The sequence below is a fragment of the Periophthalmus magnuspinnatus genome, chromosome 12 (assembly GCF_009829125.3).
Source record: "Periophthalmus magnuspinnatus isolate fPerMag1 chromosome 12, fPerMag1.2.pri, whole genome shotgun sequence".
In the NCBI taxonomy this organism is placed as follows: Eukaryota; Metazoa; Chordata; class Actinopteri; order Gobiiformes; family Gobiidae; genus Periophthalmus; species Periophthalmus magnuspinnatus.
In genome coordinates this window covers 3,911,902-3,932,621 of record NC_047137.1, presented here as the reverse complement: position 1 = coordinate 3,932,621, position 20,720 = coordinate 3,911,902, and the positions used below count along the sequence as shown (strand labels likewise).

The 20,720-nt window shown below is 38.6% G+C and overlaps 1 protein-coding gene across 3 annotated transcripts in view; it reads left to right on the top strand.

The window, feature by feature from the left end:
• strbp (spermatid perinuclear RNA binding protein) overlaps positions 1-20,720 on the top strand; it is an 87,228-nt gene that overhangs the window by 32,904 nt on the left and 33,604 nt on the right. For all 3 annotated transcript variants that reach the window (XM_055225728.1, XM_033976133.2, XM_033976132.2), the window contains exon 3: positions 17,741-17,920. In XM_055225728.1, coding sequence (XP_055081703.1) covers positions 17,918-17,920 — 3 coding nt within the window. In that variant the 5' untranslated portion in view covers positions 17,741-17,917. The remainder of the gene's footprint in view (positions 1-17,740; positions 17,921-20,720) is intronic.

Genomic DNA, 20,720 nt, shown 5'->3' with positions numbered 1-20,720 from the left:
AAACTGCTTTTATAAACGAAATTTCTCCAAGACATTTCTGATTGAAATGAAAAACTATACTATGAATTTAAGTTATTTAAAACTGTAAATGTGTGCTTGCAAGGCATTTAGGCAAGAAAACAGTGAATAAGTTTGTTGTGAATTATGATAATGCAGGAATTCATTATGAGTAGATGGAGACATGTACAGCCATTAAAAGTTGCGACTGCGTGCTGGGTACAAAGACAAAAAGCGCGTGAAGAAGGGTTTGACCTCGAAACGTCACATTGTGGTGATATTAAATAATAAAAAAATTGGGAGATCCAAAGAACTGCAGTGTGGATCTGTTCTTTCTTTTCTGGAATTCATTATGAACATGCAAATACTATGTTTCAGTTTGTGGTTATTTTACATTGTATTGTGTTATTTGGTTAATAAATAATTGTGATTATACAGGTATAATTACAACTAAAAGTGTTATTAAATCGTGAGACTCTTAAGAAGGAAAAGTAAGACATTTATTTCAATATTTTGATATCATAATGTCTGTTACGTACTTGAACAATGGTAATCCCGTGGACCGCGTGAAAGAAAGTTTTGTTGTTTGGTCATGGTGTCAATAAACATGAATTACTGTAAAAAAAAAATTAAAAAAAGATAAAAACTTTAGGCCTGTCATGGAAAATAGTATATCACCTTATCGCTCAATATATGAAAGCCGGAACAGTATTTTTTTGGGGTCAGTATTTATGATGTATACATTTTCTTTGGGTAATTTTGGTAATTTTTTTGCAATATGATAAGAATTAAGCCGTAAAGTATTGACTTAATAACTTCTATGACTCGTTACAGATGCAAACTAAGTACTAAAGTCTTTCATTCTGATGTTTATTTATTGCAGCTCATGATTTTTTAACAATATTGTAGATTCAGAATAGTTTTTATGGCTTAAGTCTGCTCTTGGGTTATTGTGTCAGTGGCATAAATTAGTTTCAATAGCATCGTATGTTTACTTCAGCAATATATCACACTTCAAAATTTGCTATTGTGACAGGCCTACCTACAAAAAATATGGATGTTTCTTCTCACAATAACTGCAACACTTCATCATAGCACCCTTACATCACACATTTCACTCAAATCGATGCTAGCTTGCGTGCTGAAGAAGAAAACTAAGGACACGGGGTCATATGCACCTGCTTCCTTCTCTCTCCCTTAAGGTTTGTTACCGAAAGCCGACAAATTGCCTTCAGGTGATCGTGTAGTTAGCCTGTCCATCACTGTAACCTGATCCTCCCTGTGCCCTCCTCCTCATTAAAAGTGCCCTATACTAATCTTGGATCACGTCGGGCCATTGTCACAGTTTTCCGTAGCCTCTGAAATATATATGGGGCCTGATTGTCTGCTTGTAAGATGAGAGCTTATGGTCTTTCAATTCCATTTGTTCTTGCTGCTTCTCCATTTCTCCATCGGATATCATTGTATTGAGCCCGGGCCATTTTTTTTTTCTCCCCCTTACCTGTTATCTGCGAGATATCAGGTAGCGTGTGGTTAGCAAGCTGCGCAGGCTATATATGGCGCAAGAGCTGTTGTAATTGTATCCAGTATGTCAAAAGTGATATCATTGACAGGGTGCCGAAACATTTGAATTTGCACGCCTCTCTCCCTCCCCATGGCGTGGTGTGTGAGTGTTCATGCGCTTGTGTGTGTGAAGATTTGTCCCGCGTTCAGATGAGTGTGTGCGTATCCATGGCGACCGATCCCAAGGGAAAAAGTTGAGGCAGAATCTTCCTCGCGCTCCTTTTCCCTCCTTTGTTTCTCGCCGCTGTGTTGCTACCGAATTGTTTAATGCGCACACACACGCACAGTGACAGGAGGTGCGTGTGAGTCACCGTGTTGTGGTTCCTCCAGCCTGAATCCTATTAACTGTTGGCATTAAAGTGGTAGAGTCTAATGACTGTGAAAGACTCCTTATCCGCCATTGTCTTCACTTCATTTAGGGCTATGGCAGTTACATGTTCATTAGTGCTGCAGGCATTACAGATAGATAATGCAATTGTTTAAAAATGTAGACTACATCAAATTTGCGAATTTATTCTTTAATGAAAATGTTATTTATCGATCTAATATATCCATGTGCGGATGTAGTCTGTTCACTGGACTGCTAAGCATAATCATGTTGTTTGGACATGGTACAAAATGTTATTTTTTTTTAAATCTGTCAACATGGTGGCTAATAATGTATTTGTTAATCATACTTTGGGTAAGATGTAAGATTCTAAAGTGCATATAACAGGTAAATATAAATAATTGTTTTACATGTGTCAAATGGCAGTTTGTGAGAAGAATTTCAAAAAAGGAGTTGAAATATACAAGAAGTAGTTTAAAGCAGCTAAATGATGTATGAGCTTCCATTCATAAATTCCATCAAAAATGTATTTGACAAAAAAGTGAAAAGGTAAAATAAAATAATATAATTCAAACAAAAAACAACTATAAATGTATATAAACATACATTATAAAAAATGCCAATATATGCAGGTTACACCATGCCCTTATGTTCATCAGTGTCAAGACATTTGATAATGCCATGGAGTAACCTTTCTCATAGTGTCGCATGTGCTTGTCTGCTGTAACCTATTCCTCATCCTGTGTTGTCCCACTTGTTTCCTTTCCTCCACCGTTTCCTTGCCTCCTCCTCAGCTTGTCCACCCTCTCCCCTGAGCCAGACAGACAGGAAGGAAGGGTGTAATCAAACAGCCATATCGCACTGCCCAAACTGACGTGGAATGAATGGAGTCACTCATCGCTCTTAAAACACTGCACATGAGCTTGGAGGGGCTGGCACACAAGACCATAGTATGCGCTAACTGGAATAGCATTTAGTTCTTCATTGCTTGGTAATTAACATATAAATATAACCCATGTACAACTGAGCCCACAAATAGCACTACAATTTGCTTTTGAGATCAATACTTGGCAAAAGCTATGAATTGACCAATGATTTTAGCTGTAGGGCAATGCTAGAAAGTGAGAATTAGAAGACAGGGAGCAGTCTTCTGAGACCAGCAAAAATCAAGCTGTATTCAAAAAGTCTGTCGATGTACAAATATGCTATTCAATGTTGATTCCATAGAGTGAATACAGTTTTATCAAATCAAACTTTCTTTTAAATTGCCTGGTGCTTAAACCAGTAATCACATAAAAAAATAAATGTATAGTTTCAGGATAAGTATCACCTGCTAATCAGACTATCCAGCATGTACTTAAACGTGATTCGCCGAAGCACCCAAAATGAAGTATCCGTGGTACGTGAACTATGATGACCTGAGTGATGCTTTTTAAATGCAGTGTTGGGATTGCATTTGAAGGATTCTGTGTGGTAGCCGACTGATTATTTACTGTTTTCTGATTCCATAATACCTTCCCCTAATCCACTCATAGACCTCATTAGCAGGTGTGTGTGTGCAGTGCGTGTGCGTGCGCGTGCATGTCCGTGTGTGTGTGAGGTAAATCCATTACAGAATTAGTGCACATCTGTCTCCGCCTCAGTCACACGCTCCTCTGGTATCTCAGAACCAGGACTCTTTCAAACTTCACACACTTCACAATTTGTGACCTCAATTCTCACTAAAAAGTATTTTAATCCCCCTCTGACCCATTTGGGACTTTTGGCACCACCTCAAATTTGGCTTAATGACACTTTCTGTACCCGGTAATAAGTGTCAACATTGGCCATAACAGTAATTATCCAATTCAATGTCTACTTTGTTTGCAGAGTCTGCTAGTTTTTATCTATAGATGCATTCTAGACACATCCCTGTACTATAGCTATACCTGCTTAATTATGGAAAAAACTATTATTCAAGTGATTATTCATAGGGAGCCAGAGAGAATACTACACATACTACAGTTTGTATTGTGCAAGACATTTGACATTTATTTTATTTTACATTTTACACTACTAAGGGTAATTTGTTTAAAATGGAACAGAATGTAATCCAAATACTTTATGAAAACTTTGTCCAATGGAAAACTATTTGTGTCCCATTCTAAATAAATATATTTGACCGTTGTTTACTGAATTACGGTTTAAGGAGCATTTCCTTGGTGGAGGTCTATAATCATCATGCACTATTACAGACTTTAATAGCTTTGGTATAACTTGTGATATGAATAACTAGTCGCATACCCTCTCCTACACACACTCAAAAGGCTAGTCGTGTGACAGGCCTGTGTTGGCAAACATGAGCTTAGCAATGAAAAGGCTTTCAAGTAGGATTAAGCCGCTAGGTGTCAATGGAGGAGACAAGTGGGCCACAGACCGCTGGGATATCACTGACTGTGACAATCGGCGTGGGTCTGTCGGGGCACACGCTCTATGTAAAACACTTGAGAGACAGAGGGCTGCGGATATTTGTGGAATTACAGAGGAGGAAGTGCACACGCATTCACACATTCTCTCCGAGACGCAGCCCTGGCACTACCATCTGTTCCTGCTGAAGTCAGCACAGCAGGGCCTTACACACACAAATTACAAAATACACACTATATCTACACACACTCTCACAATATACACAATAGACACAAACAGACTCTCACAAAATACACAGTATACCTACACACACAGTACCACACAGGCTATTTCTGCACACAGTGACGCAGAACACACTACGGCATTCCCTTTTTATGAGCGTCTCCCTAAAACCTAATCACACCAACAACTACAGCTATGTCAAGGTCACAGTCAGAAAAGTGACATCCATATAACATAACTCTTGAGGGTGCACTCACACTAGCCCAATTGAACTGTGCCCAAACACGGACATCCCCTAAAGCGTGCTACATTGTTCAGTGTGAGTGCAAACGATCTGTGCCCAGGCGCTCCACACTTCAGACTTTAGGACAGTTGGCCCAAAGCACGGGATAGTTTGCACTTGGTAAATAATTATATAAACAGTGGAAAGGTTCGGGCTCTCAAACTAAGAGATCATATAGTTTTGGGTGCCATTTTCAGTGGTACCAAACATCTCCTATGTAAGAATTTTCATAGAATAATTAGTTCCAGTTGTCAGTGATTGTCTTACATTAAACTGTGGAGTGATAGTAGCCATTTCCAGGAATTTTACCGACATAGACCACATAAACAAAAATGTGTTATCTTATCTTTTGCGTCTTGTGGTGTTGAAAGGGGTCTAATGTGTTTATCATGCTATAGAATTTTTGTTTTTATCCAAAGCCACGCCTTCTCCTCAAGTCCCTTATGGATTACTTTGACTCACGTGCATATAGTGGCCGGTCCATCCATCTATTCTTGTTAACCTGTGGCCCTGTGCCTCTCCTGTCTGCTCCAGTGTCAGCAGGATGTGCAGCTTTCTCCATTTTAATAATCGACCAAAGGGACTTCCACTCCTCTGTCAGTGTTATCTATCTCCCTCCCACCAGCTACATCAGCGTTTCCTCTGCTTTCTGCCCTCTCATCAATACACAGGGCTCTGACCTCTCCCACTGAGCACCTATGCAGTCAACAACGCCAGAGCAACGCAGCCCAAAAAAATATAGGCTACAATTCACTCTGTTTTAAGGGTTCAGAAGGAAGATCATTGTTACTCTTTTCTGGGAAAGTTTATCTTTTTTTTTTTTTTTCCAATTGTTATTAACTGACCAAAGAACAGTTTTCCCAGTTTTGTTTTGGGATTGTTTGCGAATCACTTCTCTGCATATTGAGGATGGCCTCTAGCACTTCTGTTTTATGTTGCACCATATTGCTGAAACAAGTTCCTAGTTTGTGAATTTTGTTCATCGGCAATGGCAATAACACTTTCTGATTCTGATGTTTTATATTATTAATATTTGGGTCTACAGTACTAGAATTAGTCAAATCTATAGATTGCTCATCTCTTCATTTGCTGAAAGCATGATGTATAGATTACTGTTTGTCTTCTTACATATGCGTATATATCCCCATAATCTTTGGAGGCAGCTCGTTTGTTAATAATTCTAATATATGCACGCTTCAGCTGACACTGTTGAAAGTAGCAGCACTGGTGGCTTAACATGGAGGAGCAGAGTCCTAACATGCTGGCAGGAGCCGGGGCTCTTGGAGAAATTGGACTTGAGCAGGTGCATAAGTTGACACCAGTGGGGAAATCAGTGCGATAGTCATTGGAAGAAGTAATTGCTTTGTGTCTCGGTGTGCCGCCTGTGTGTCCTTGTTCCTCTTTGCATACAATTATGGGGACGTGTCATTGTGGGGACAGTAATTGGACAGAATGGATTTAAATAGAATCTATACTTGAAGGCTAGCTAGGTTAACAATGACATGTTAGTGTTACATGCATGGTTAAATCTCGTGTTTTTGTTTTGATGAAGTTGACATTTGTAACAGAGATTATCATATGGTTGACAAAACATGAGATTAATGAATGTAAGTGGTTGCTAGCATAGCCAACAAAAAATGAAATATTTAACTGTAACTAAATAAATGCAAGATGGAAAAGATATATGCCATACTGGGGAACATTTATGGGCAAAGCAATAACATCTCCATGGATATAAGCAGGTCATGGAGCCGCCATCAGAAAAGTTACACTGTACATTTTTTTAAATAAGGAAGATTGGTTGTTTATTTGAAAGTGCATTATCTTTTTGGTTCACAGAAAAATAAGTCACTTCAAGTGTCCCTCAGTATAACGCAGTTCGCCTTTCGTGGCCTTGCTCTTTCGTGGATTTTTTTGTGCAATTTTGCATGCTTTTTTTTACAACCTTTGAACACACATTGTTTTCTGCATCCTAATTGGCTAAGGGACTGTAGACCATTGTCAATCACTCTCCTTCGTGCTGTGTCTCCTATACAGTACAGAATGCTTTCAGGAAAATTTACATAAACATTTGATCGCTAGCAGTGCCACACTGAGGTGCTGTATGTTTGCAAACTTTTTCCCGACAAAACCCACAATGTCGACGAAACGTTCTGCACCAACAAAGGCACCTATTTTTTTTTTTTTTTAATCTACGAAGGTTTGAACTTTGAGAGTGTTTAAACAAGAGAGAAATGTGAGAAAATGTTAATGCCTGTCTGTGTGGTGAAGTGGTTTACAGCCTTAAAACATATATATATATATATATATATATATATATATATATATATATATATATATATATATATATATATATATATATATATATATATATATATATATTTGTAAAAAATAAAGCTGACGGATTTCGCCTATTGCGGGTTATTTTTAGAATGTAACCTCCGCGATAAACAAGGAACCACGGTATAGACATTTAACCAAATAAAATTGGTTAGAGCTTTACCCACTTATACTGTGTTAAAGTAGCACTTTGTGATAAAATCAGATTGCTGTTTGCATCTAATTGTAAAACATTTTATTGATTGCCAGCTTACATTCGTCTCTATATGGCTCCTTTGGATGAGAGCATGCTGACTGTGCAACAGTGGCCTTTGGGAAAAAGCTGTTTTAAAGTTGTGCATGTGCCCGACAATCCTTGCATGTGAATACTTATAATGTGCCAAATGTTTTGTGAGAATTTGCAAAGTTAGAAAGATACCTAAATACCTTTCTTTCCACCTCCTGTCATAGTTTTAAAATCATGTTCTTCAGCTTTAGAAGAAAATTGAGACACTAAAATTTATGAGTTCTTGGTAACAACACCACTCAATTCATTTACTACAGGATACAGGAAAAATGACGTACAACAGTGCCCTAATGTACCACATATACTCAAAGTTCCTAGCTTACCCATAGTTGCTTATAGTGGCTATAGGTGGATGAAGAAGGCCTCTTTTGCCCCTGCTCATTCTGATATCTGTAATCTTCTACACATGAGCTCTCTTAGTGCAAGTGCTGGTCAATTGGCTGATTATACTTTCATATTACAATGATGGCTCTCTCCATTTGACACATTTACTTGTTCATTGTTATTCTGTGTGCTTTCAGTGAATCACATTGTCTTCCCCTGACTGCAGGATGGGCCGAGTCACCTCCACAGGGGTGTAATAGAACAGGCTTCTCTTGTACCTCTTCAGTTCTCAATGAATGGCCTCTGCTCGGGAACCAAATGTTAAAATGACAGGAGGGACAGTGGCTGGCAGGTACTTGGGGCCTAGAGCCATCAACGGGATGATGTTTTTTTTTTTTTTCAAATAGACTTGTTCTTAGAGCGAGCAACGTGGATGAGTTTATCTAGTTCTTAAAACATATATTAGTCTAGTGTCTAGTGTCAGATTTGAATCAAGAAAAGGTGACCCGAGCAGCAAGGAATAAAAACAGTGCTTTTTAAGTATGACTTTCTCTTATTATTTGTGAGGTGTTGTTGTTTTTGTATTTACTGGCATTGCTACTTCAAAAGAAAGCTGTGATAAGAAAGCAGAAGGACGAAGCAGAAAATGAGAGGCTGCTGGGGTTGAAAAGAATTGCCAACATTGTTCCTAATAAAAGCATCACACATGACAAAGATAAATACAGATAAATGGACACAATATGTAGGTTTTCTCAACTGAGCTGCGTTTTCTTTCAGTCTTTGAGTCAAATATTGTAAAGTATACATACAGGCATTATAGTAACAAGTATTCAGTTTTACTTTTAACTAGGGTTGTCAGAAGTATTGGAAATCAGACATTAATTGATATTAAAACTAGTATTGAAACTACATACTCATTTGAGCAAGTATCAATACTAAAAATCCTGAATAGCTTGAACAAGTATAAGATCCACATAAACTAGTATATGCCCATGGACCACTATGGAACCTACTTGGGCAACTGAGGGATTTTACAGATATAAGAGCTCATGCTACTATTATTTAATGTTTACAATCACATTCTATTGTCTAAAGAAAGTTTTTTTATTGTTATTATTATAGTTGTAGTTAGTTATTATTGTTATTATTATAGTTGTATCAGAATTGGTATTGAGTATCAAGTTTTTTCCTTAGTATTGAAATTGAGTTTGAAATTTTAGGATAGTGATTCATGACAATTCATGACATTACTTTTAACATATATCTCATATTTCCATATCATAAAATAGTGCATCAAATTTTGAGATGGATAGGTTTTTGGGTTTTTTTTTTTTTTAACTTAATGGCTACTTCTGTGTATTGTCTGGTATAGTTGTTCTTGAGTGTCTTTGAATCCACTGATCTAACTATATATCTCAGTTCAGTTGTTATAAAACCCCAGTTGCAATCCGCGTACATATCTCCTCCCTTTGTATTCATCTCGCAAGTTGTTATTTGTTTACTCTTTTGTGCAAATAGCTTTTAGCCTTTTGAATATTCTCTCAGGTCTTTGTTGTTCCATGTTTATGATGAATGTAATGACTCAAGATGCTAGACATAATGTGTTTTGATTGCCGATACAACAGCTTCCATTTTCTAGACAATATATACGCAGGCAGCCTATCTTAAATGCTATATCATTTCTCATTTCAAAGACAAATGATTGTATCCCTATAGGCCTGCCTCTGTCACCTGTTCACCACCGCGCTGTTCCTTCTTAACAACAGCTTTATGTGTGTGTGAGCCTGCATGCATTCTGCTGATTGAGCCCCACCTGGCCCTCAGAGTTTCATTATTTTTGGCTCCTCATGTGTGTGCCTATTTGTCCGTCTCATTACTCCCCGTGTTTGTAGATGTTTTACCAATCGCAAACATTGTGGCATCGCTAACCCTTGAGCAAACCGCATTTACAAGCGACTTTAATATGCATTTTGGGCTATTTACACACTTCTTGGGTGTTTAAACATGATCTGTCAAGAAATGTTGCGGGCCAAAAATACTATGCCAAGAATAGTGAGAGACAAAATCAACACATGTGCTTAAAAATAGCTTTGAAATAACTTGCCAGAGGTGCCTTCCAAATGTACACCTTGAGATTGCTGTGTTGTTGATGTGATTCATTGGGAAAGAGTAGTACTGTGAAAGATGGTGACAGCAGAGCACGCACCGAGCAGGAGGTAAGTGTGTGGTAAATGCTATAATTCAGCCCCATTACTTTTATAAAGAGTCTCTTAACATGGTCTCCACCTCTCCTCACTCCTACTTATCATCGTAGCTCTCAAAAGACCGTTAGATCGGAAAATAGCCAAAAGTTGTTGTAAGATTCTAAGAGTTGATGTTAGGGTTGCACAATATAACGCAAAATTAGCAACAATTTGTGAAATATACCAAATTGCTATTCCGATTTAGATGTGCGATTTATGTTTTGATAATAGAATTCTGTTCAAAGTTCACATTTTACACACGTTATGAAGAAATGACAAAACGACTGAAATATGAACTGGCAAATTAATACAAGAATCACATTTCAGAACAAGTTTGTACAGATGGAAGCTTACAGCGTTAACAGTTTTTATGCAGAATAAGACAGCATATTTTGTTGTGGAGGAAAATTATGGTACTTCAAAAATTGCAGCCTTTGCTAAATTACCCTTTAATTAATATTGGTTTTGTCTATGATACGTTTTTATTTTGATATACTCTGATTTGTAAGCTAATGCATGCACATATAAAATCTAATTATTGTGTCAAAAACCTTTATTACAATATGAAGTAAATTCAATATTGTAGTACTTAACGGCAATATCACTTACCACAATCTTGTAGTATCGTGCCCTAGTTGATGTTAGGTTGAAGGGACTTAGGAGGCCGCTATAGTCCAATTAAAGAAGGATACTAACTCAAATGTAAATTACCTTTAGAAATGCTTAACATTGCTGTATATAGTGATAAGGTATGCACAGAAAATTGGACAAGAGCTTAAAATTTTACATTTATGGGATTTCTTCTTCTTAACCACTTAATTTCCAGGGGGTGTCATACCTTTGTGTGCTGTATCATGTCTATGCAGATGTAATATTTGATGTGCTATTATTGCAGTGCCTCTGGCTGAATCACTTTTTTCATTATGAGATTGTATGATATTGGCAGATTTCTCCCTCTCCTAAAGGAACATTTTAAAAAGAGGTATCAGAATATGTACATTTGTGATAATTCTACAGAACTGTCAACTGTGAATATGCTTAACCATTTATGTTTGCCGGCAGGTCATCTCACAATTTCCAATGAGGTTTTAATGTAAAAAAAATAAATAAATAAATAAATGAAGAGACTCTGCTTTGTATTAAAATGGTATTTGTTTCTCATATGGACCCCCTTTTCCTAAAGCCCTTATCTCCCCATGTGTTCTCAACTGAAAGTGTGGTAGTCCCTGTAGACCCTGGGCTCAGATAAGGAGGATCTCTGTAGATGTCACATGGAACAGAGCTATTAATCAGAGCAACTGACAGCAACCAGCAGCTCTACAAACATCTGTGTGGGGCAAAAGGACGACAAATCCTCACTACTATATCTAGGCCATATCTTGTTCCTTTTAGAGCAACCAAATTCCTACTGTTCACCATGTTTGCAGACAGCATCTTTTATGCTCTAGTCCTGTGCTTTTAGGTGTTGTAATGAAACAGTGCGATGGTTTATAATGTGTGATTTATTGAGTGGCAGAGGATTTTTGTTGTGGCTGTGTGGCTGATTTGTGCTCAGCCTCTGGCAGGGTCCCAGTCATTTATCAGAGCACTGGAGTGCTCACCACCACTGCCAAATGAAACACATTCATCTAACTGGGTTTCATTGACTACAATTTACACGGTGGTCTAGTTAACTTAAAAAAAAAAAAAAAAAAAGGAGAGAGAGAGAAATTGAAATTTGGCCATTTCTAATTGTGAGCTTGTTTTTTTTTTTTTGTTGTTGTTTTTTTTTTTAATGGAGATGTCCACAGCCTTTCCTTTGTTAGTAAAAGCAAATAGTTTGGAGCAGAGCTCAGATTTTGAAGTATCAAATTTGACATTTTGTGTGCTAAATGGCCATGTTTAAAACTCTGTCATGTTTAAGTTCAAGGAACTGATATTGACAATCATTTTCACTTGTTTTAGTATATGGAATATCTAAAGAAAAATGTGATTTTTTTTTTTTGTCATATTGTTATGCTGACAGCATTCTAAGAATAGTGATACATTGTATTTGTGGTCATGATGCTCATCTGTGCATTTTAGGTTGATGGTTATTATAGGAACTGAGGGGCATAAGACATTAACTCAGACATGGGCAAACTACGGCCGGGGGCCACACACGGCCCTTTGGACTTATTAATCCGGCCTGCTGAACGTGGCCAAAATATATAAAAATAGGTAAGGGTAAACCTTGTTCAAAGTTAGAACCCATTGTGGCCCGTGTGTCAAAAAGTTTGCCCGCCCCTGCATTAACTATACTAGCACTAAAATTAGGTCTAATCTGATTTTGTTATTATTTCTTTGGCTTCTTTATGATATAACTATAATATAACCTTGCGAATCAGGAAACCACTTGCACGATTCACAACTAGAATTTTCAGCCTTAATACTTCCAAATCTGAAAATGCCCGCAGCTCTTAGTGACAGCGTTCTTCCGACTCTAATTAGCACATCCTTAGTCCTGTGTGGATGGGCTGCCTGTCAGTCCCTGGGCTCCTCTCTCTCATGACGGTTATCAGACAGGAAAGGTGTAAATTGCCGCTCAGAGCCACAACATATCATGGCCGGGCTCTCCATCCATCCCTCATCTGCCTGTCGCCTGCTGCCTTTCATCTGCAGAAAGAGCCCTGGATGGATCTAATCAGTGAATCCAACAGAAGACAAGACAAACCTCAGGTGTGCCTCCCTTCGCGCCAACTTCTGCCGTTCGGAATCTATTAAATAACAAGGCCTGTAGTGAGGAAGAGCTTGGTGATGTATGTGTGGATGATGATGATAAAGGTGTGCGTATGTGTGTGTGTGTGTATGCTAATGTCCAGAAGGAGGCAGCGCCAGCATTAATGAGGCACTGGGCTGTCAGTTCCTCCTCCTCTCCTCTTGTCCCGCGCCGGAGGGAAACACACAATCACATATAATGACCCATCAGGACACAGGCAGCCAGCAGAGCAAATGGGGAATAAACAGAACAGGGAGGGAGGTGGCGCTTGGATCTTTGGCTATTGTTGTTACAGGAAGGGAAGGTGTGTGCAGGCTGCTATAGACGGAAAAGTGAGAGAGCCAGAGGAATCCATTGCGGCTCTAAGTGCGCCTGGCTGGGTTTGATCAACGAGCTGGGCAAAACAATGAGACAAAACTATGTGGATTTCAGGTGTCTTCTTACTCGCCCACCAACTTTAGTTACCTCGCTGTTCAATTGTACTGTGTAACTTTTCTTCTTGCCGATTGAGATTGCATTAAACTTATCTATGTCTCCAGGCCAATTTTCAGGTCATATCTGTAGAAAATGTTTTTAAAGGTATTTTTGAGCAATAAAACCACCTGCAATAGGATCAATGATTCTTAGATAGTTTTAATAAAATCCTTTGGAATATTCAACACCAAGCCACTACATATCCACCTTGCTAGATCACTACAGGAAGAGTTACACTGTGCCACTTTTTAATGAATATAATGGATGTTAATATAATAGATGCATATGTTTTCTTTATCACAGTCTCAACTCTATATTAGATCTTACGCTTGCAAAATTTGTAGGAACACACTTCAAGCGAGTTAAATGAAATGGTTTATGATCACTGCTCACACAAATGAAATGAAAAGTAAAAAGGGTTTCTAATCGTACTGCACCGATGCCCTGCAGCAGCCCCACAGTGCTGTAGTATTAAACACTGAATCACAATGCAGAGTGTGGCAGGTGCAGGAGAGAACAGGAGTGTTCTAGGCCAGTGTCCACCTGTCCCAACAGCAGCAGCCTGTGGTGGAGTCAGTGTGCCCCAGGGGCCAGCTCAGCATGTGCCTGTGCTGTTTCTCCTCTCATGTCTGTCCCCTCACTTCCCCGCTCCCCTGCACTTTCTATTGGGCTGCACTGAGTCCTTGGCTGCCCTATTGCTCCGCTACATGCCCGCTTCCAATTGGCTTCTGTGTGTCTATGTCTAACCGCTGTGCGACCCCCCTCCTCCAACCCCCCTGTACTCAGCCACTAAGCCTTAACTGAGAGGCAGTGCCATGACCAGGCTCTAATCCTCCAGCGGGACCACACCAGGGCCACCACACATGGCACATACGGTTATCAGCATCCCCAGGCTCCATACATGGAAAGCTGTGTGTGTGTGTGTGTGTGCTCTTGTATGTGAGTGCAGTCCCCAGGTGGAGATATACTGCTTAAATCGCTCACACCACTATTCATCAAGCTGCATTTGCACAGAAGAAAGATCTCATTATTCTACCAGGCTTTTGGCAAGAAATAAGAGCACAGGAATAATGTAAGTCGTGCACTTAAAGTGAGCCTAATTTTATGAATGCGACTTTTAAGTCCTTAGTGCAGCACAGCAAAAGGCCGCTTTTGTGAATTGGCTTTCACTACACAATGTATTACAATTCTGTCTTCTGAAGGACTAAAAGTAATCGTATTCTTAAATAGTTTAATCAACTAAAATAGTTGCCTTTAGAGAATCATGCAACATGTTTTAACGATGTGGAATATTTTTAATTGGGTTTAGGATTTAACCATGATAAAATTTCTTATTTGTATAATGAATAGCATTATATTCATTGGTCATAATTGCAGCGTCGACAAAACCTAAGAATTTATGGCAAGACTAGGTATGCATGCAATGAACTTGTCTCTTGAGTATGTTTTGTCTGTAGTTGCTGGGATACATCATCTGCAACTACTCAAAAGAATGAGCTTGTGATTATATATGAACATAAACCATTTCTCTGCTTCAGTTGGGTCTTCAATGTTGTTATGGCCTGTTTATCATTAAGTTACAGTTATGACTAATTTGATATACACTGTGCGATCCTTCCACCTGCCCTATATGTTTTTTTCACAGTCATACCCCCCCTCACACACATAGACACACACACACACAGCACAGTGTGAATGTCAGTGTGGTTTGAGGGTGACCAGGAGCATCTGTGTATGGAGACTGTGGTAGAGATGCTGTTGACATTTCATTCTGTGAATAGAAGTGTTGTTTATCTGTACTCCTCAGTTCCCTCCTGAATAATAAACCAGTCTTATATCAGTGCCATCTTATAACTGTCTCATCTGTGTCACTAAGTTGTGTGGAAATGTTGGAATTTCCATTGAGCCTGAAGGTTATAGTCTAGATATGTGGTGTTGTTGCTTGGTCAGTGGCACTATATGTTGTGTTTATTTGTATTGGACTGCAAGGTCAAGAAACAGAAATGACTGGATGCCTTTGGGTAGTTATTATACTTGACATAATTACAACTGCTAAAACAACAATCTTAATGCCAGTGAAAATGCTAATGGAACAAGTCAAAGTGAGGACTCGCCTTTCCACAGCTTTGGCCTGTAGCTTAACCCGGCGGCACCCCCTGCTTGTTGTCTCCATGGGAATAGATAAGATGGATGATTTAATGCAATACTGTGAAACCTTACTAGAGAAGTTACATAGTGCACCTTTAAGTTTGAAATGTTTCCAAAGTATTGAGCTAAGAAAGCTAATGTTTCTGGTTATAAGTGTGGTAAAATTGTAATCTACACTATTCGAATAGATGAGGTAAAGCTCAAGTTAATTTCAGTTTACAAATGCAATCCACAGAATTCACCTTTCATATGATTTGCTCAGTACTTACCAGGTTGGGTGCAGCCTCCTCTCTGAAGTTCAGTGCTCTGCTTCTGTAGATTACATTCAGTGGATGAGTTTAAGTGTGCTGTCACCTCTGGTATTGTTCAGAAAGGAGAATAAAAGCCAGGACTAGCTAAGGTTAGGCCCATTACTGTCACATGCAGGGCTGAATACTGCTCACTTAGGCACACTGCTGCACTGCTCACCAAGGAAACATTTAAAGTACATCTCTCCTATGAGTGCCTTTCTCTTCCTGTATCGAGTGTTGTGGAGTGATGTGCTGAAGCCAGTCATATATATTCTTCTACTCTAAAAATATCTCCATTTTTATGTATAATCTAGGTTCTTCCACAGAGTAGGCCATTACTTTTAGTCTAGCATTGGTTTGTTTATTAGAGAATGTAGTAGAGAAGGAAGACAACTAAATGATACCAGAGTGTGTTTATATTTTCAGGAAGTAAAAATTACAGGTGGGAAATATGCAAAAATTTAATTATTTTTCTTCAATTTTCTTTTTTTTTTTTTTTTTTTTACCGCCATTTGTGAAATCATAGACCTCAGTCATAGGAATTGTTTATACTTTGGAGTGAATATGTATCATTGTCATCTGGTTTCTATATTGTTGTAAAAAAAAAAAAATACTATTATGAACTAATATTATGTTAATTAGCTGTTCTGTGAGTCAATAATTAGAGCTTGTAACTTGAGGATTCACTGTTACTAGCTAAGTTACATATTTGGTAAATTTTTAAAAACAGCAGATAGCTTTAGTTACTGTATAAAAGATGCAAAGAAAACATGACACATGATAAAATCGAAATTGTGATTTGGCTGTTATAAAACCATGAGATCTTTTTTTTTTTTAGCATATCTTGCCCACCTCTAGGTCACAATTTGATCTTTATCACCATATCACCCAGCCCAAGCCTTTACATCTGAGCTGCTAACTCCTAGTTTCAGCCATGATGTCACAATTTTTTTAAACTTCTGACTTAATACACACTACTCACTTGTCTCTGTCTCGTATTATTCCAGCCCTGAGACTGGCGTTTTTGTGTCCTCCATTGTTTCGCTATGATGAAGAAGATATAATGCAGAGTGTGTTAGCGAGTTGGCGTGTGAATGATGGAGAGCTGGGTGTATAGGCGCGAGGGTAGAAGCCAGCGTAAAAAAACAAGGGCATGTTTGTACTACCGCCCTCACCCCCGCCCCCCGCCCCTCTCAGGTCATAGAATATGAATGAGGGGCTCTATGTGTGTGTATGTGGCAGCGTGATCGACCATTCTGTCAGAACTCTACTCAAGGACAAGGACAGGCTACACCTCTCCTGCCTCCTGCGAGCACCGGGCATTGCTCCAATTTGGTTCCATGTCAGCTCAATTGATGGTAATTTTCCTCTGATGAAATTGTAGTGTTGCTTTGTGTTACGGAGGTGTGAATGGTTATGTGTGTTTTTGTTGTAAATTGTCTGTTCAGATATTGTAAACAGCATTATATGAATTCAGCCCGTTTTACATTTACTAATAAAACCGGTTATTTAGCTAATCCTGATGGTCCTTTTAAATACCGTCATGAATAGGTTACTCAGATTTGTATTTCCAGTGTCCCTGTACCCTAAAAAGCATCATGTCTTTTTAAAGTAATTATGTATACATGAAGTCTTATTGGAAAAAATAAATAAATAAAATAAATCTGCATTTTCAAGTTTGAATATTTTGTTGAAGTTATTGATGCCCTCGCAAAAACTTTCCAGGTATTGGGGTTTAATTAGATTGTTGGATTTTATCTATGTAAAAGTAAACGTTTGTAGCATCTTTGCTTTAATCATGGAGAAGGTAACTTGGCAGATGGTATATGTAGATAAAAGTTGAATAATGTGAGAAAAGAAAGGTGTTTGCAGCAAATAAAATAATAAAAAGTCATTGTCAAAGCCCACTGAATAAACAATGTAATAGATTCATGAATTTTGCCAGAATATAGCCCAGTCTTTGCAAACTACTGCTATAGCAATAAATCACCCCAATATACAATATAATGCAGATAGTTGCATTGTCAAAAATACATACTGGTCCTACTCCCCAATGACTATTCAAATATTCATGTGCGCTTGTGCTTTGCTTTTCCCAGGACTGCAGTGTGTTTGAGTGGCGGTCGGGGTGACAGCAGAGCACATGAGGAGCGGACACAGTCAGCGGAGTTCTGCTTCCTGACCCGATACCCTGTGCTTTTTTCCCGCACCCACCTCCCCATCTCCAGACCTGGGCGTCCCGAGTGAAGAAACCAACGCCCACTCCTACTGCAGGCATGGTAATGAACTGTCTGAGTTGTTAATAGACATACAGATACACACTTTCCAGACTTGCACGGTCAAAGGGTTCAATCTGATTACAACTGCTTGACGTGGCAACAGCGTGTAAGTGTCAGGGGGAGAGATAGGGGGCTGCCTGATTAGACTGGGTATGGATGGAAAAGTATGGATTTCTGTTTTAGAGAGAACAGTAGACAAGGACTATGTAAGCTTTACCTTGTTAGATGGGAGTAGGCCTGTCATGAAAACATTGCTTAAGGAAATTTAGACAATAAATGATAATATTGAAACTAATTTGTGCCATTCACACTATAACCCTAAAGCAGGATTATCCCCAAAACTATTCTAAATGTACAATATTGTTAAAAATCATGAGCTGCAATAAATAAATAGCAGAAAGAAACACTTTGCATAGCCTATATAATACTGCTAAAATCTTATTGAAGTACAGAAAAACAACCAAAACACCCCCAATAGTAAAAAGAAAAAGTATCCACAGTAAATTATTGTTGATTCTATCATTACTTGTACCATAAGTGGATATATTAATTATCATGACAGGTCCAGGTCACGACAGAATGTGCAAGGAAAATGAAGCTGGCGTGATTGGAGCTTGTAATAAACTATAATAAACAGATTTGGGGTAAATTTTGATATCTGACATTTTGCAAGCCCTTCTAGAATCCGCCTAATAATGTCAGGGATATGCTTTTGAGATGCATTGGTATTTGTTGTTCCTCAGTGAGCAGAGAACAGGGTGAGGTGGTGCACGGGACACTGAGGTTTGAAGTTGGCTTAGGTAGGGATTTGATGACATTTTCACAACACAATGACATTTCTGAATTTGAATTGATTTAGGAAGTGTGGACCTGACGCTGGACGTGCTTAGCTTGCTATGTGGCTGTTTAATGGTCTCTATGGTCTTTTGTCAAAAGTCTTGGTCTATATAGTTACCCTATATATAAGCTAACCTGTCATGGTTATGGATAGCATATCAAAAATTAATATTGAAACAAACATGGGATTTTTGAGAATGCCACTCGATAAACAGCACTTTCTTAGTTCCAGAGTATTCTGTATTAAAGTGAAGTATGCAGAGACATTTACAATCAAATATTTGGATTATAATGTTTTGCTCCAATCTACAATTTTTTGGAGGACAGTAATGAAATATTGTGAAAGTGTAGGTTTGTCCCTCAGCACTGTGAAATGTCATCTAGGGAAGGTCTATTGAAGGCGTCTATGTGTAAATTATTATCCACAAAAATCATTTTACTTACTTACTTATATTTTTTTACCTTGTGTGAACTGTGCAACTATATGTAGGTATTTTTGAATGGGCCACACATCTTCTTTGAAATGCTAATATTTCATCAATCATCAGATAGCATAAACAACACATGCAGTGCATTTGATTAGCTGTGTACTGGCTGCTTTTGTTGTAAGATAAACTTAACTAACCTCAGCAGATGTTTTGCTCACCCCCACAAACATTTTATGATGTTATACCTAAAAGCACCTTTGAAAGTTCATTAATTCACAATATATTCATTCATATTGAAGTGCTTCTTGCTATGGCTGGAAATCAGAGATTAGGAAACAGATGCATTTTGGAGAATGCCCTCAAGATCAAACCCCACGCTGGACTGAAATGGAGGGAAAAATGTCGGAATTGAGACAGTTGGAGCCTGGATAATGGACTGAAAAATGAGTGGTGTATGGACGGCATAACAGAGAAGTCTATAGCAGAGACACAGCAGGGAAGGAAGGAGAGGTTAGGAGCCAGGAGAGAGAAGTGCAATTGATTAATGCTCTTGGCCTGTGACAGAGGGAGCTGTGACCCAAGGGGGGCAGAGCGAAGATGAATTATTAAAAAGTAGAACAAGAGGGGGAAGGTGGGGGGAAGAGCACAGCTTGTAGAGGATAAAAGGAGACTAGGAAGTGGATGGAATGGGAAAAACGGTGAGATTGAAAGATGGAAAATGTGGTCCAAAGTGCTGAGCTTGGACATTGGCAGAGAGGACATAAATAACCAGTGGTAATGAGACTTGGTGCATGCAGTCTGGTGATTAGTTTTAAGTTATGGTGATGCGGCAAATCTAGCACAGGTCACCTTGACAAACATGTCAGAGCACAAATAGTACAATACAACAAATTTGTCCTGACTCAGCTCCTCGACTTCTACATTTACGCTATGTTTTAGTGACTACATTACGTTATTAGCTACCTCGAGGAGACTGCACCCCACAGAAAGTTTTAACAATGACAGTATATTTATGTATTTATTGTGCCTTTATTTTAGAATTATGAGGTGTTAGTAATAGATGGTTTTGATTATGATCATTGATTGACATTTGTCTCAATAGACATTGGTACAATCAATCGTCCAATCAAATCGAGTTTATTTATTTATTTTTTGCCAATAGAATGCTACCAATTTTTTGACAATAGAATGCTTCTAATCAGACCACGTTTTGTTTTTTGTGTCTGTTGTTTTGTTTTTTGTGTCTTGGTGGCACGGTGGCATCACTCATGTCTCACAGCAAGAAGGTTGGTTCGATCCCCGGGTCACCAGGCCTTTCTGTGTGGAGTTTTTCATGTTTCTCCCCGTGTCTGGATGGGTTTCCTCCGGGTACTCCGGTTTCCCCCATCAACCAAAACATGAACGCCCTTCGAGACAACTGTTGTTGTGATTTTGGGCGTTACAAAAATAAATGAATTGAATTGAATTGAATACTCCTACTCCAGTTAGGGCTTAACATGCTCACTGACCACTGTGGATAGTCTATATTGCCTGCG